Source organism: Sorex fumeus, unplaced genomic scaffold, assembly GCF_029834395.1.
Source record: "Sorex fumeus unplaced genomic scaffold, SorFum_2.1 ptg000098l, whole genome shotgun sequence".
Lineage (NCBI taxonomy): Eukaryota > Metazoa > Chordata > Mammalia > Eulipotyphla > Soricidae > Sorex > Sorex fumeus.
The window spans coordinates 77228713-77245828 of record NW_026606155.1 but is presented as its reverse complement, the minus strand read 5'-3'; the positions used below and the strand labels follow the sequence as shown (position 1 = coordinate 77245828).

Here is a 17116-nt window from a genome sequence, read left to right as displayed (position 1 = left end):
GGGATGAAACTCAGTGGTAGAACAAATGCCTGTACGTGTGTAGCCCCGATTTGTTTGTGAGGCCCTGGAAAAGTTACACAATGATCTCTTAAATATTGTCTACACATTATCCATCTAGATAAAACTACTTTGAATACCTTTTATAGTTCTTCAGGGCATCTTGAACTTAATTCTATTTAATATGTCCAATGTATTTCTGTGACATACTGTACTATGAGTTAAATCACTGGGTCATTATGGAATAGCATCTTTGAGCTTTTGAATATACTTTTAAAGTGTTTACCAAAAGCACTGCACTAATGATAGAGACAAACAAGTTCTTTTCACAGTAGCTCAGTGTTGAAATTGGCAACTGGGAGTCAGTTACTAGTGGAATCCCAGGATCTGACTTATTGTGACTTCACTGGTGTCTGCTTTTATTTTATAGTATTTAACATGTTTAACAACATCAAGATCACAAACAGATAAACTTGCCTTTGATGTTGGTCTGCGGGAGCATGCCACAGGTAAGTCAGAATTTCGAGATCTGCTCAGTGGGTTCATGCATGAAGGGCTTTGGGACAGGATCTTAATGTTGTTTACCTGAGATTCCAAGCCAATTTCATTAATAATTAGTCTGATAAAGTTCTGGAGACTGGGAAAGAGTTGCAATGCAAGCATGTAATTCTGATGTAGAACTAAGAATGACACTGTCACCGTCCTCCCGTTATTCATTGATTTGCTGAAGCAGGCCCAGTAACGTCTCTATTGTGAGACTTCTTATTACTGTGTTTGGCATATTGAAAACTCTTGGTAGCTTGCCAGGCTCTCTGAGAGGGGCAGAGGAATCAAACCTGGCTCGGTCAGGTTGGCTGCGCGCAAGGCAAATGCCCTACCGCTGTGCTATTTAATACTTTAAACACAGTTTTCAGAAGATGATTACCTTGGGCTAGGTGTTAAAAATAAGCAGAGAAATTATTAATAACATTCCTGATAGAAATGTTGCAATGGTAATGCTAAAGAAATCAGTTGGTATAAGGGTTTACATAGTGAATATATGTGTGTCCAAATGAGAGGAATAGTCCTTAATAGTTCCACAATTCTTAAGGCTGTCAGTTCTTTGAAAAGTCATGTTTCCCAAATTTCAGTCAATGATATCCACCATAATTTTTGTGGCTTTAATACACCCCTTCTATCATTTTCTTAATATGTTCCTTATTTAAAATTTTATGGTTAGAACTTGACATCATTGCCATAATTAGAAAACTGGTATTGTGTGCCATTAAAATAAGTGTAATGAAAATAAAATCATGTTATTTAATAATTGAGATGTTGGAAAAAGTTACAAAATTACTAGTGATACGCAAGTGCCAAAACTTTCTATAAATCAAAGGCACAAAAGAAGAGTAAGAAAAAGGTGACTGTATCACAGTTATGATTTAATGTCATTAAATTATTCTTTCCCATTGATTGTATGTATCACATGTTTTTGGAAACACTAGCTCATTTTTAGGTCAGTCAAAAATTATGACAGTCAAGGTGGATCATAAGGAAGGTGGCAACCAGGATTATGCAGGTTCTCCCAGGATACCAGACATAAAGAATAAAGGACTAAGATAGCTATAAATATTTATAGTTAGAGCATCAAATAAAGGACCTACTTTCTGTGTTGATAGAAGTAGAGCAATGGATAGAAGTTGAAAGGAGGCATATTTTTACCTCAGTCAAGGAAACCACTTTGTATTATCTGCAACTATCCAGCAAAGGAATAGCTAACCCTGGGAAGTGGGGTGCTTCCTGTGGCTAGAAATATTCATGGGCAACTTGACCATCTGTCAGGGTATTTTCATGTGGAATTGTTGTTCCAATTAGCGGTTGAGCTAATGAGAATTCTTAGTTGCAAACAATGGAGATGATTCAGAAGAATGAGAACTCAAGCTGAATGAGAATTTACTGTTGGGTAGAACCTGCTCTACCCTTGAAAAATAGGCCCCCACCTTGAAAAATAGGCAGGAAGAAAGAGGACAGGTAAGAGAAAACAACTTCAGTTACACTTCAAGAAGAGTTTCTCTTGGAAATTGTCTTTAATATAACACTTCCCTCCTAAATGGCAGTGGGTATGGAAGAATTACTGGGTAGACGGAGAAAGACAAAGGTGATTTTGTTCTTCCAAAGTTGTAAATTTGTAAAGGGACTGATGGAAATTGTCTGATATCACAAATGAACTAGAAAAAAATCCTCGAGTTTAAACCATATCTGCTTGCTCTTTGTCTATCATGCATAGTGGTGTCCTAGAAACGGAGAGAACTACTTCTGTTGTTTCTCTTTTATTTGAGCAGAGCACAAGAGTAGGCCTACCCCCATCCATTAAGATTTTTTTCCAAGATAAGATTATATTTGAATTTGATTTGGGTCTGCTTTGTTTTAAGCTAGGTGGTCTTAAAATACATTTCCCTCTACGGTATTGTCAATACTGTACTGGAATTTTTTTAAATGAGTGAACTATCACACTCTCTGAATGTAAGTTGGCCTCTGAATAAAAACCAACCTTTAGTCTCAGAGAACAAAGTCAGAGAAGTCGTGTATGGCCATTTTTCCTCTGTCAGTAAAAATGGCTTTAGACATTTAAAAGTTAAAAGAAAATTGAGAAATACCACTTTCTGGTGATATGACTGGAAATTCGACTTATATATGTCTCTGGTAAAAAAAAAATAGAGAGGATAGAATCAGAGAGGACCACTCCTTCAAGCATTCTCTTCATAATTCCTAAAATCAGACTTGGTGTGAATTCTGCTGACACACTAGACAAGCACATAAGCTAATTCCTATGCAAGTTGACTGATTAAAAGCTGACTTTGGCATAAGAGGTGGAAAAGGGTTGAACAGGTCTTTATGAAAACCCAGAGTCTAAAACTTCCCTTCATCCCATCCCCTTTTAGTTCTAATTGAAGAAATTTGGCTTGCTATTGTCAAGTAGAATGTACATATAGCTCAAATAAGTATTAGTTTTCTCACTCCAGGGTGGATATTGGCTCCAAAATAACAGAATACCATTATTTTTCTTATTCAGGTCTTTCTGTCAATGTACTAAAAATACATTTTAAATTGAAAATAAGTGCTAATAGTTGAGATGACTCTCTAGGAGAATGTGAGTATACTTTTGAATGCAATATCTTGAACAGTACTTTGGACAACCTGGCAGGCTACCGAATGTAACCTGCCCACACATCAGAGTCTGGCAAACCCCCCGTGGCGTACCCAATATGCCAAATATCAGTAACAATGATGGGTCTCATTCTCCTAACCCTGAAAGGGCCTTGAATATGGCACTTTAAAATCTCAGGGCTAGGATGAAGGAGACATTACTGGTGCCTGCTCGAGAAAATCGACAAACAACAGGATGATCGGGATCGTGATCTTGAACAGTTCTGGACACTTTTACCCCTGCACAACGGATAATAAATGTTTTGATAGTCTTACCAAAACTGGTAATCATTTGGCCCTTTATCTCAGTTACTGAGTTTATTTCTCTTTTTAAAATTTTTTATGTTTTTTAGCATTTTATATATTGCTAGAATTAGATTTAAGAGGAAAAATATGAATAAAAGACTGCTAGAAATGATTTTTAATACCAGTAACTTATCAATAGTGTAGTGGTTCAGGGAACAGATCTATCTCCAGGCTCTAGTTCACTGACCTGAAGCCAGACAAGGGCAGGTGAACAACCCTTCTCTGGTGTGTTCCTTTTTAATACCAGCTTCATCCCAATCCTTGGTGATCTGGAGAAAATAATAGGTATTCACAAATTGTTCCACTTCAAACATATAGATTAGCTGCATCTGTTGTGTCATGTTTTATTTAATTTAAAGTCTTTAAAGTAAATTGAAATAATACCAATACATAGTTCAATGAGATCATTTAATGAGATAAATAGTGATCTGGGCTTATTGAAAATATGTCTCTTGCTCCACATGCCCCTGTTCTAGATTCCTTAACTCTCTGGAGTAGAGCTCTCTGGAGTTCTACCTTCTGCTCCTATCATTGTTTCCCATTTATTTATGAATGGTATTGTATACTTCTACTTCTTTTTTTGAGATGAGGTATTATCTCTTGACGTCCTATGTGCATAATAAAATGTTAGCGTGTGTGCTCTGCTCTTCTTTGTTCCTCTGATATAATTGCATCTTTTTAAATGTAAATGCAAAATCAATATTATTGTTGATATTGGTATAACTCTAACTTTTCTTTTCAAAGGAGATTTGGACATAGTGATCTAGTTTCTTTGTCATAGTATTTTTAAGTTTTCCTTGGTTACTCATTGCCTTGTTTGTTTGCTTTATTTTCTGAGACTTAGTAACTCATTCATTTCTAGACTTCTATAAAATGTTAACTCTCAAGTGAAAAGATCCATTCATGTTATATTTCTCAGCAGTTTCATTTTCTTGGCATCACCCATGGTCTTACAGGAAACTCCCTTTGCTTCTCTTCTGGACCTCTGTTTCCTAGATTCCATGTTTTCTTCTTCCTTGGTCAACCACCCACCACAAAGACCTAGTCATTTTTAAAGGAAAGATCCACAGGAGACAGATTGTCAAGTGCTTTAATTATACTCCACAAATAATTCATAGAACTCTACATTAATTATTTCCCTCAGAGCTAGAGAAATTGTACAGTGGATAGGGTGCTTGCCTTGCATGCAATCCCCAATGTCATATATGGTCTCAGTTAATTCCTGAGCATAGAGCCAGGAATAAACCCTGAGCATTGCTGGGTGTGGCCTAAAAACAACAACAAAAATTTTTCTCAGCCTCCTTCTGGCTTCCATTTGTTTTTTGTTTCTGGTCTAGGTATTATGAAATCTATATTTTAACTACTGATCTTTTGTGATCTCTTTATATTTCTCCAAAAGCTACTTACATTTTTTACTTTGCTCTGATGCTTTCAATTCCAAAGTGGTAAGTTACTTAGCCTAGATTCTACCTATCCTCATCTCGTAAGAATGGACCAAGGTGTGAGCCAGAGCAATAGTACAGAAGGTAAGGTGCTTATCTTACATACAGCTGACCAAAATTCTATCCCTAGCACCCCTAATGGTCACCCAGCCCTACCAGGTATGATCTCTGAGTGCAGAACCAGAAAGTAAGCCCTGAGCACTAATGGGTGTACCACCCCTGTACAAAAGAATGATCTTAGCTGCAAGAATTTCTATTCTCCATTATGTTAGGGACTTTAACATCTGGGAATCCTAACCTTTTAGCTTGGGAAATTTGTTTTTTTGGGGGGGTGTCACACCTGGCAATGCGCAGGGGTTACTCCTGGCTCTGCACTCAGGAATTACTCCTAGAAGTGCTCAAAGAACCGTATGGGATGCTGGGATTCAAAGCCATGTTGGCTGCTTGCAAGGCAAACGCCCTACCCACTGTGCTATTGCTCCAGTTCCTAGCTTGGGAAATGTTTCTTGGTAGTTGTTGTCTCTTGTTTTCTTTGTTCTTTGCTATCTGGAAGTCCTCCAGATTGATTTTCTGGGATTTTTCTTTTTTTCTTTTTCTTTTTTTTTTAATAAATCACCATGAGATCGAGTTACAGACTTACAAACTTTCATGATTACATTTCAATCATACAATGATTGAGTGCCTATCCATCCACCAGTGCCCATTCTCCACCACCAATGTTCCCAGCATTCCCTCCTGCCAGCCCCACTCCATCCATCCTCCTCCCCCCCCACCCCGCCCACCTCTGTGACAGGTACATTCCCTCTTACTCTCTTCTTTTGGGTGTTAAGGTTTGCAATATAGGTACTAAGTGGCCATTATGTTTGGTCCATAATCTACTTTCAGCATGCATCTCCCATCCCGAGTGAGCCCTCCAAGCATCATTTACTTAGTGATCCCTTGTCTATCCCAACTTCTGGGTTTCTTTTTTATATTCCTATTTTTAATCTGTTTTTCTTCGTTTCTTCTTTTGCAGAGAATTTTTTTGGTCCCAAGGATCATCCACGCCACCCCTCTAGTCCTCTGAAGCTATTTGGTACTGGGGACTGTATTGACATGTACCCTATCCTTGGTACTAGCAACCTGGTCCATGATATTATACCTTTAAGAGTTTTCTTTGACTCTCTGCAACATGTTTTCTCCAAATCCTTTCCCCATAATTTTAAAAAAATATTCTATCCTGGGTCTAAATTCCTCAAAATGTCAGGTTATCCTTCATCTCCACTCACTTACATATCATAGTAATAAAAGCTAGCTGGAATCTCTGTGCTGGAGGCTCTGATTTACCATCTGTTTGCCCTCACTTGTAGATAATCTATCAAACACCTATGCACTTTATTATAGTTATCCATACAATAGTATTTTTCATTTGGATGGTTTGACTTCATTGAGGAATTATCCTCAAAATCAGAATGAATGCAAAGGGAAAGGAGCTAAGGTTTTACTAATAAGGGCCTATGATTTTATTTTTTCTCTTATTTTTAGTATTATTCTTCACTTCTTTCTACAGTGATACCTGGTATTTTTTCAATCCCAAGTTTTCTGTGGGTTTTCATTATGCTGATTAAATTTCTTATGAAGAGTGCAGGAGGAATAAGCATCTACTGTACAGGAGAGGGGAAAGGATATAGGGAATCCAAGGACCTTTTAAATTTTTGTCACTGTTTGCTTTCCAACCCCGTCTTCTACTGTCTCCATAAGTAACCATTGCTTCAGTTTCAGAGACTTTCTGGGAACTAGGCAGTAGGAATAGACTTATTTCTTTAAAATGACTTCTTTATTTTCTTATCTACACACTTGTGCTTAAGTTTTCTCTTGTGTAAAAGCAGCCTCTACTGAATCATACAAAATGTGAATTTTACTTCTTTTCTATAAATATCATATTTACCACTTAAGTCTGTAACTTAGACCCTTTTTAAAATTCTCATTTTCTAGTGATTTTCACAGTGGGGGTGTTAGGTGGAATATAAATGTAAAGTTAGATGGGAGGTCAGAGAACCAGTGAAGTCAATTCTTAAAGTTTTCTAAAAGCTTATTAGGGAAGTGTTTTCTCTAAATGTATAAAAAATATTCAAATATTGCTGTAGTCTCTGACTTCCAATATTCTTTCTCAATCATTGTTCCTTAAAGAAAAATAACGTGATAAATATGGTCACAGCAGGTACAGGACTAGCTGCACCTGCTGTGACCATACATGCCTAGATGGAATGCTTATAAATGCAATTTCAAGCTTGGGGTAGGGGGTTGCGGAGGGCAGTATTAGGAGGAAGGGAAAGAGGAGCAGAATTGAGTTACTGGACTTAAGCAATAATTGACTCAGTGAGCCTCTCTGTAGGAGAAGCCTGCTGGTGGACCATACACCCTGCTTCCAAACAGAGGTCTGAGGGAGAGAAAGTTCGAATTGGTGATGACCTCATCCTTGTAAGTGTGTCCTCCGAAAGATACCTTGTAAGTACCTTCTAACCAGGCTCCTTTCATTTATGCATGACTTTCCTTTAGAAGTAGATAACTAAGAGAACTAATTCACAAGAGGTTGGGCAGATTGTCACACCTTGGTACAGTATACCTAAGAGGGGACTAAATTCTCCCCTGAGACTTAAGTGTTAACTGTTTTTTCCAACTATTACAATACTGTGTCTAGAAAACTCTGCTGTTATCCCCTGTTACCCTTTAGTTATCATTTATGAATTAATCAGTGTCTAGCTTTGGTCCACTGAACAATGAGCCAATCAAAGGGTAATATATCAAAAATAAGCTTCTACTGGAGAAAGAGCAGCTTCAGTGTTCCACAAAGTGTGCTGTCCCAGTCAGTGGTTGGCAGATGCAGGTGAGAACCTATACTAGGAACTTATACTTGCGTGAGTAGCATCGACACCAATCTTTAGGGGAGGTGGGAGCGGGGTGGGAGATCAGAGAAGTGTTAAGACTAACTTTTTAAGCTTCTCAGCTATAATCCCCATGGCAACTTTTTTCTTTGCTCTCTGCTGAATGCTGGTGTAGATTTTCCCATGTGTGAATTCCCTGCTCTCCTACCAAGAATAGACATTTTATGACTTCCTGTTGAATCAGGGATCCAGCTGAGAGAATGAAGTCAACACTTGTCTGCCACCTCTGTAGCTGAATCCTTCTTCTTCCCTGAATAAAGCATCCCACTTTGAAGCTGCTTCTAGGTTAGGTAGAGAAATCTCCCACAGGCTATGTAGAAAGAGCCAGATGACAGGACAGCATTGGCCTTAAATCCTTGCAATTTTTAGGAGTTAGCTCTGTCAAGTCTGACCTGGTGATTTAAAGGTTGTCTCATTTGTTTCTGCTACAGCATCTCTCAGTCTCAAATGGTAACATACAAGTGGATGCCTCCTTTATGCAAACACTCTGGAATGTACATCCCACCTGCTCAGGAAGTAGCATCGAAGAAGGTGTGCTTTTGGGGATCTGCATTCAGCCTGCTGGTCTGTCTTGTGCTGTAGATGTTGGCATTGTGTGCTACTTTTCAGCTTCCTTCCTCCCCCCCCCCCCCCCCCCCCCCACTGAATGTCTTGGCACGCTGCATGATTTCTGTTCACTTGAACTTTTTTCTCTGATGTTGGAAGGGATTCTTGTCTATCCCCATAGCATGAGCATTCCTGACATTTAAAAAAAATTTTTTTTTCTTTAGCATGAGTTTTGCATTATCTGCATTCAGGACTCACCTAACCACCTTCCTTCTCTCACTGCCTTTTCATTTTTTTTCTTTATTTATGATTGTTAGTTATAAGTGTTCAGACCACAGTACCATCAGTTTTAGAAGAGGTTATTTGCCAAGATGGTAGTATTGTTTCTGTTTCTCTCCAGTGCATCTCCACACAGATGGGAAGAAGACTTTATAATGTGTTTGGCCATTTGTTTTCTACTTGTGTTTATGGAACACCACTTAAAATAATGATATTTTCCCCATTTGTTTCCCTTAAAGTATGATCATCAAATTTTGTTCAGAATACCTTGTTTCTCAGAGCCAAAGTCAGCATGACTGTTAAGATGTATAATAAATATGTAACCTCATTGTGCTTGTAGGCAATACGAAGCTGAGCATAATAATCGAATGTCAATGACCTATGAGTTGGTGCATTACACTTTAGCATTTTTTAGAAATAACGGAATCTGATAGCACCGCAGTAGGGTGTTTGCCTTGTGCGCAGCTGGCCCGGCAGAGCCGGGTTCAATTCTTCCGCCCCTCTCAGAGAACCCGGCAAGCTATCAAGAGTATCTCGCCAGTACAGCAAAGCCTGGCAAGCTACTCCTGACGTATTCGATATGCCAAACACAGTAACAACAAGTCCCACAATGGAGACGTTACTGGGCCCACTCGAGCAAATCAATGAACAATGGAAGGACAGTGCTACAGTGCAATGAAATCTGAAAAAAAATTATATCACAGATTTTAACCCTTTTTGTCACCCTGAGATTACCCATTTCAAATCAGAAATTCCCTTCTAGGACATGTTCGAAAATAGCACATGTCAAAAAGGTCCTTAAAGAAGTGTTACGTGTTAACTGCTCTTGTACTGCAGTGCAGATAGCTCATCGCTTGGGTCACCTAGTCCTATAGAAATATGTTCTTTACACTTCCACTGGCGAGAAACCCTCTTCAGCCCAGAGAGTGTAAGTGATCCTCCTCCTGATCCTCCCCCTCCCCCGCAACAAGTGCCCTCATCTGTTTCAAGGAAAATTATGATGCACAAACACTTGTCAAATTTCTCTGTAGTAGTAGAATATTGACTGAAGGCGCTTGAGGACTGTAAATGATGAGCTTCAAAGTGGGTCTGGCTTCATTATCACAATGTTAGTTAGCTTAAGAACTTAACCCTGGGACCAGGGGAAAAGCTCCAAAGAGAGAGCACATGCCAAGCATTTTCAAGGCGCTGAATTCAATCCCCAGTACTGTTTGCTCTATCACTCCCTACCCTAACACCACCCAGCAGTGTGATCTTGATGGTCCTGGCCAAACCCTTACTAAAAATAATTTTCAAAAGAATGACCTCATAAGGTCTGGAATGTCTAAGTGAAATAACTGCTAAGAAAACCTAAGGGCATGAAGCATTTTAATGTAAAAAATAAATTGGAAGAACACAGCTGAGGGGCCAGTGATACAGTACAGCAGATAGAGCACTCGTCTTACCCACAGTCAACCTAGATTTGGTACCTGGCACCCCTTATGGTTCCCCAAGCTCTGCCAAGAGTGATCCCTGAGTTCAGAGCCAGGAGTAAGCCCTGAGTACTGCCAGGTGTGGCCTTCCAAAACAAAAATTCTGAATCAAAAAGGACACAAATGAAATATTAGTACAATAAAATAGAGGAAAATTGAAAATGATCTCCTAAATTTTTGAAAAAAGTTTAAGAAAAAGTTGCTTTGCCTAAATGAAAAAATAATAAACTAGGGAATATCAGATGGTCTGGGTACAGATTGCCCTGCTAATACTTTTTCTTTTTTCTGGCATGTCTTATTCTTACTGTTTTAATCCAATACCCTAAATAGTTTGATAATCCCTAAAGTGACTTAATTATGTGACTTAAAAATTCCTGATACAAACATTGAGCATGTTAGGTCCATATGCCCACTGAGAACAAAATGATCTAAAGGATATTTTAATTTGAAGAGATATCAAATTACATTTATTTCTATAAGATAAAATTTAGACTCAAATCTCTGCTATCATGTTCTCTGAATTAAGACTCAAATTTATTTGAGGACAACATGGTTATTATATCCTTGAAGTCCAGTTTTTTTAATTCTCCTCTGAATTCCATGGCTATTGAACTTTCTTATTCTGAGATCAAAGTGCTTGTTAACAAGTGTGTCTGCATGAGGATACTATTATGTCATTCTGCCTTTACTTCTGTGTGTGGGAACAACATACAGGTTTGATCTGTGTTTGTTAAATGCACTCAAAAGCTAAGTTCTCTGGAGACAGTGCTCAACAAGAGTTTGTTACCCGCCTTCTCCCAAGACAATAGTTCTATATTGTTTCTACCACAAAATATGCACATTGAGGTTGTATGAGTTTATTCAGTATATTGGTATGCGGTATATTTGCATTCTAAAAAATTGGAAAATCTTTACCTTTGAATCAGTAGCAAATTAATTTCCCTTTTGGTTTTTAATGCTATGACGCTGCTTTTACCTTACATTTTGATGTCAGATTTGCTCATATCTGAAACTCCATTTAACTTGCAATTTTAGAATTGCTTTGACATTTTTTTCTGTCTCAGGTCTGATTCATGGAATCTGTACTTTCCCAAATGCTTTCCTTTTAAACATGCTGTTCTCTGTATTAAAACTTACCCTTCTGTTCATAGCAGAATACAATTCTTTTGTAGGTTATCTTCTTGGTGGGCATGTAGTACGTCTTTTCCACGGCCATGATGAGTGTTTGACAATACCATCTACAGACCAGAATGATTCGCAGCACAGGTAACCAACAGCGTTATCCCCCTATCTTTGGCCTTTGGGTGTCTAAAAACTAAAGTTTGGATATTACAACAGATTAATTCTCTGTTAGTAAACTAACAGAGTTCTGCCCAACCATGATCTGCAGTTGGTAATAATGGAATGGCATAGGGTTATAGTACAAGGGTTAAGATGCTTACCTTGCCCAAAACCTGGCTCAGTCCCTGGCATCATTCAGTGCCTTTGAAAGCCCCAGGTATGGCCCATCCCTTTCCTCTACAAAAAGAAATGGCATTACACTAGAGTTGGCTTATAGGAATTATGCTTCTTAGGCAAGTTCATCTGTAATGTTCCAGTTCTTTCATTTTTATGGGCAGTAACTTTGTCTAAAGAGTTTCTGATAGCATTAATTGTAGGCTGTAGCACCCTTTTCTTAATGAAAATCAGGTCAGTCATATAGTGAATCTGTGTATTTACACTGATTGTTCATCATGCTCTTCAATGCAGGTTACCTCGACTGTTCCCCTTTTGTGTACTAAGTTCTTAAGGTAAATTTTAGTAGTCCATTTTAAATAATCTAAAATGAAATTGTATAACCAAATTTTTAATGAAATGAAATCCTTATTACTAAGTAGAACTAGAGAAACCAATTGTCAGTAACTATCAGGGACTGGATTTTACAGGGACAATGCCAAGAGTAACATTTAGAGGGTACTGTTGAAGGTAACACAGTCTTTGGTCATCTGTTGACCTTTCAATTAATGTTTCCTAAAAATTCAAAGGGCCTACGGAGTAGTACAGGGGTTTAAGTCCTTGCTTTGTATGTATCCAACCCTGTTTTATCCCTTGGCACCACATATGGTACTGTGAGCCCTACCTCATTGATGACTGAACCCAGAGCCAGGAGTGGTCCTTGAGCACTGCTGGTATGGCCCAACCCTTCCTCCAAAATTAAAAATTTAAAACCAAGGAGATAGAAAATAAAAACCAAGTTTCTATATGCAAATGAATGGATATTTTAGCATCCTGTTTATCAGCTTTTGTCAGTAAAAGTACACAACATAAAAATCTTGGTCTCTAAATATAGAAATCTGATATATACATATATCTATCTGTCTATAGATATATATGTATATAGATATTTAAAAACTCAAATTTCAGATCCAGATCCACATTAGTCTGCATTTGAACAGCAGTGAGTTTGATTGGAGGTGAAACATTCTTTGGTTTTCCCTAATGTCTACTGGAACTTTGTCAACTGTGTTTCTTCATTAAAAACATGGGAATCAACTTCACTTGATTCTGAAATCATCTAGGCCAAGTTCAGCTAAAGGTCACATACTGGCTCACTTCCGATGACAGCCTAGAGATCAGAGCTGCTGGTTTTCCATCTAGGGCTCATTCTTTATTTCATCTAGTATAGACCTCGACAAGCAATGTATTATCATACATCTTTGAAACCGTCCAATTGGCAACATGTATATAATCCTGAGTCTCTATTTACTTGCTCTATTTTCTGAGTGTCCCTTCATAGGAAGCAGATGTACTCCCAAGATAATGTCTAGAATATATAAATCAGGCCGGTGACAAGTGTCTGATCAATTTGCTCACTGCCTCCCAGGCACTGGTCCAGATACAGTCGTCTCTCAGAAGGCAAGATGTGCAATTGCTTTAGAATTTAAGATTCCCTAGATGATAACATGGGAACTAATTTGGTTGTATTTTTTATTTTAATAATGAAATTATGCAATAACACATGCTGTCACTTCATTGTTATATTGTGATATATCAAAAAAGTAAAGAACTAAATTTTTGAGAGTGAACCTTGCAGAGCTGTCCACACCTAAAATGGGGCATACCAGAATTTTCCAGTTCTGTTTTTCTATTTATCTTCTTCGTTTAAAGACAGAAATTTAGAAAAAGTGAAATTTTCAACTTGTGTATGCTTTAAACTACCCCTTTCCTCCAAACACACACACACACACACACACACACACACACACAACCTGTCACTAGAGACAAATTAGAAACAGTCTAATTAGAAACAGACAAATCAGAAGCAGTTCCAATATTAGAGAGACTTTTTATGGTAGGTGTTCTTGTTGAGTGGTTTAGGGTCTTAACTGAAAAGAATGACTGGGCATTTATTTGAGAAGAGGTCTGGGAAAGTGACAGACAGGTATTCCCAAAATGGGTTCCCTGAAGCATGAGTGTGTGACATCATAGTAATAACAGCAAAGTTGGCCTTTTTGAACTGAAAATTTCCAGAGCATCTCATTTGTATTTTTGAAAAAAAAATTACCAATGAAGAAAAGGCTATTTTGGGGCTGTAGTGATAGCACAGTGGGTAAGGTGTTTGCCTTGCACGTGGTCCCGCCAGGAGTAACTCTGTGCATTGCCAGGTGTGACCCAAAAAGCCAAAAAAACAAAGAAAAAGGAAAAAAAGAAAAGGCTATTTCTTTATAACCTTTACCAGGAAGCAGGAAAGGCAAGGAAGAAAGGCAGGTTGGTATGAGTTAACAGCTAATCAGTATACTATAACCTGAGTTTTTGCACTAGCTATCAGCTGGCTTTAAGGTAGAATTCCTTGGTACTTATTTGATGTCTAAGTCTCTTTATTATTAGGTAACTCCTCAAAACTAGTGCCAGAAATACTGGATTCTGGGATAGCATCATAAAATAGGAAATAGAAAACACAGTAACAGATTCTAATAGCCACTACTACCTGCAAGTGATTCTTCTTATCACATTGCAAGAGAAATGACTTCTCTTTTCCCTCAAGCCTGAGAACATTCAGGTTAGGTAGAGAGACTGGTTTTCCCAGACAAACCCCAAGTCAACAATCTAGCATTCTGAGCTCTGATTCTTGGCTCTGCCTCTGGCTTGTCAAGCACTCTGGAATAAGTCACTTAACCTGCTGAAGCCAAGGCTAAGCTGTCAGCCAAGCTTTCAAAGTACCTCAGCTTACCACCCACTCTACTCCCCTCCTTGGCTAATTCTTTTAAAGAGCAGGGAACAGGTTGTTTCAACCTCTGTAACCTTGTCAGATTAAATAGAGCATGCTGCCTGCATTTCGTAGGTGGGAAGTATTAACTTCCCAGAATTCTTCAGATATCAGAGGAAAGGAGTTCTCCCACCCTAGTTTCCTTGCTCCTTCACTGACCTAGAATGTAATGCTTAGCTAGCGCCACCTGACAAATGTTTCTAGTCCTCATTGAGGGTGACAAGATAGGCATATATGTGGGGCAGGAGGCAGGGGTATAGGATGGGGAACCATCAGTTTAAAGCTGGGAAAATTTTCTCATTCAGCTAAGAGACCAGGGAAGTATCTTATTCTTGGCCTGGCACCAAGATCCCTGGGTGGCAGAGCCCCAAAGTGTAACCTAGGATTTCTTTCCAAATATTTACTTCATGCTTCCTGATAAACATAGACTCTTGAGACTTAGAATTTCTTATATAACCCCTCTCCCAAGATGGCCACTGTTAATGCAATATTTAATTGCTATTGAATATGTTTTATGCAGCCTTTATACAACTATAAGTAAAGTTTGAATAATTTCAGTTACAGAACTTTTTAATTTTCATTAAAATACTTGGTGTACATTAATTACTAAAAAAACACTAGCAGGTTTTAGGGCCAGAGAAATAACTCAGGTGAGAGAGCACGGTGCCGAGCAAATTGGGCACCTGACCCTCCCTCTGAGTACTGATGAGTGTGATTATGGTGGTCCCCTGATGCCACCTGTCTGAATAGTGCTTCGTAGCAAAGGGAGACCCCAAAGATTTCCAGAGCTGTGCTGGGTATACCACTATCAAACATGCATGTGTTCACACATACAGAATTTGCAAACCTAGACCCTTATTTTATAAATGAAGAAACTGAGGCACAGAAAATTAAAAGAATTTGATCAAGGCAACACAGCTTACTGTTTTCAACTCTAGTCTGTCTAACTCCAGGCTTTTCTTTTCAACCAACTCATTATGTTATTTCAGGAATGAAAATTAACTTTTTTTGTCTTTATTGATTTTCTGTTGTCTCAAAATCTAGGTCAAAATTCTTCTGAGATTTGAGTGATTCATTTTTTATATATACAAATGCCTCTGGAGGTGGGATTTTAGATCATTGTATTTAAATGCAATTATCAGATTTGATCTATGGTCACATGATTCTCAAAAAGTGTCTGAATTCACATTATCGGGTAACTCAGAAAGCAGTGTTTACATGACAAACTTTTATACTAAGGGTAGTTCATTTAATTTCTTAAAATTTTTGATATATATGAGTTGTTCCTTAATGTACTGGTTTTTTAAAAGTACTTTGCTATCTGGTTCTGGAGAGATAGTACAGAGGGTTAAGGCTCTTACTTGGCATGCAGCAGACTCCAGTACAATTCTCCATAAATGATCTCTTAAGTACTGGTAGGAACAATCCCTGAGTACAGAATCTACAGTAAGCTCTGAAGCTCTGAGTACCACCATGTAATGCCTAAGACCCAAAATAAAATAAATAATATGTGTTGCCCTCTATTTAAAAAAAACATGGGCTAGAGACATAGCTCAACAAGATAAGCATATGTTTTGTGTGTGGGAGACCTGGTACAATCCCCAGCACCACATGGTCCTCCAAACACTGCAGCAACTCTTGAGCACTTCATGGAGCACCTACCTCCTAACCCAACAACAAAAAATATGACCAAATGTCATATTTGGGTCGGTACACCTGTCAAATGGTAACGCAGGTGTCCTAAGGCGAGCTCTGGGAGGACAGAAACCTCCTGTGGAGCAGAAGGGCAAAAGCTCGCTTAATATGTCCATAGATATATTACAGGAATTAAGGTGTTTGTCTTTATACAGCCAATCCAATTTTAATACCTGGAATCATGGTGCCCTGAAAAATGATTTCACTTAGCTTCAGATAAGTAAGACAAAGTCAAAGAAGTTTTACATAATACCTGACGAATACACTGCAAAATTTTTAATCATGAAAAACAAGGGAAAAATCAGAAAATTTAATAAGGAAGCAGGGCAGATATGACAACTAAATGCAGTGGGGTATCTTGACATGGAACCTGGAACAGAAATAAAACATGCTTGATGAAAAAAAGTAGCAAAATCAATATAAAGTCTTAATCAATATAAAATCAATATAATCAATATAAAGATAATCAATATAAAGCTAATCAATATAAAGCAAAATCAATATAAAGCTAAGTGATAACATATAAGTGTGGGTTTCTTAGTTTTGGCAAATGTGCCATAGGAATAGAAGATGATAAACCAGGGGAAACTAAGTACTACTGTACAGATGCTCTCTGTGTACTATTGTTACTACAATTTTGAAGCCTAAATTTATTGCAAAGTGAACATATTGTTTTTTAAAGAAAAATTAAAAGTTTACCCATAATGCAAGAAAGGAGACAAAATTGCAGTAATAACGGCATGACCACTGAGTAACAACTGAGCATAGAGCTTTCTAAAACAAGGGGAATGAATTCATACTGTGATGCACATGTTTTTCAAGTAAAATTACCTTTCAGAAAGTTGTACAACTTCATCTGGGAATTTAACCTGTAAGAATGGGAACATTCAGTATCTGATCTGATGGTACCTGTCTACCTACCCTATGAGGTGCAAAATGTAGGTGATCTTTTCCTTATGCCTTTGATGGCCCTGGAGTGTCCTTGATATGGATGTGGCAAGCAGCTTCCTCCTCTTCCGCGAC

General features: G+C 38.1%; 1 protein-coding gene across 5 annotated transcripts in view; it reads left to right on the top strand.

The window, feature by feature from the left end:
• RYR3 (ryanodine receptor 3) overlaps positions 1–17116 on the top strand; it is a 631292-nt gene that overhangs the window by 280101 nt on the left and 334075 nt on the right. For all 5 annotated transcript variants that reach the window (XM_056134221.1, XM_056134222.1, XM_056134220.1 and 2 more), the window contains 4 exons: positions 428–506; positions 7306–7418; positions 8287–8386; positions 11325–11418. In XM_056134221.1, coding sequence (XP_055990196.1) covers positions 428–506; positions 7306–7418; positions 8287–8386; positions 11325–11418 — 386 coding nt within the window. The remainder of the gene's footprint in view (positions 1–427; positions 507–7305; positions 7419–8286; positions 8387–11324; positions 11419–17116) is intronic.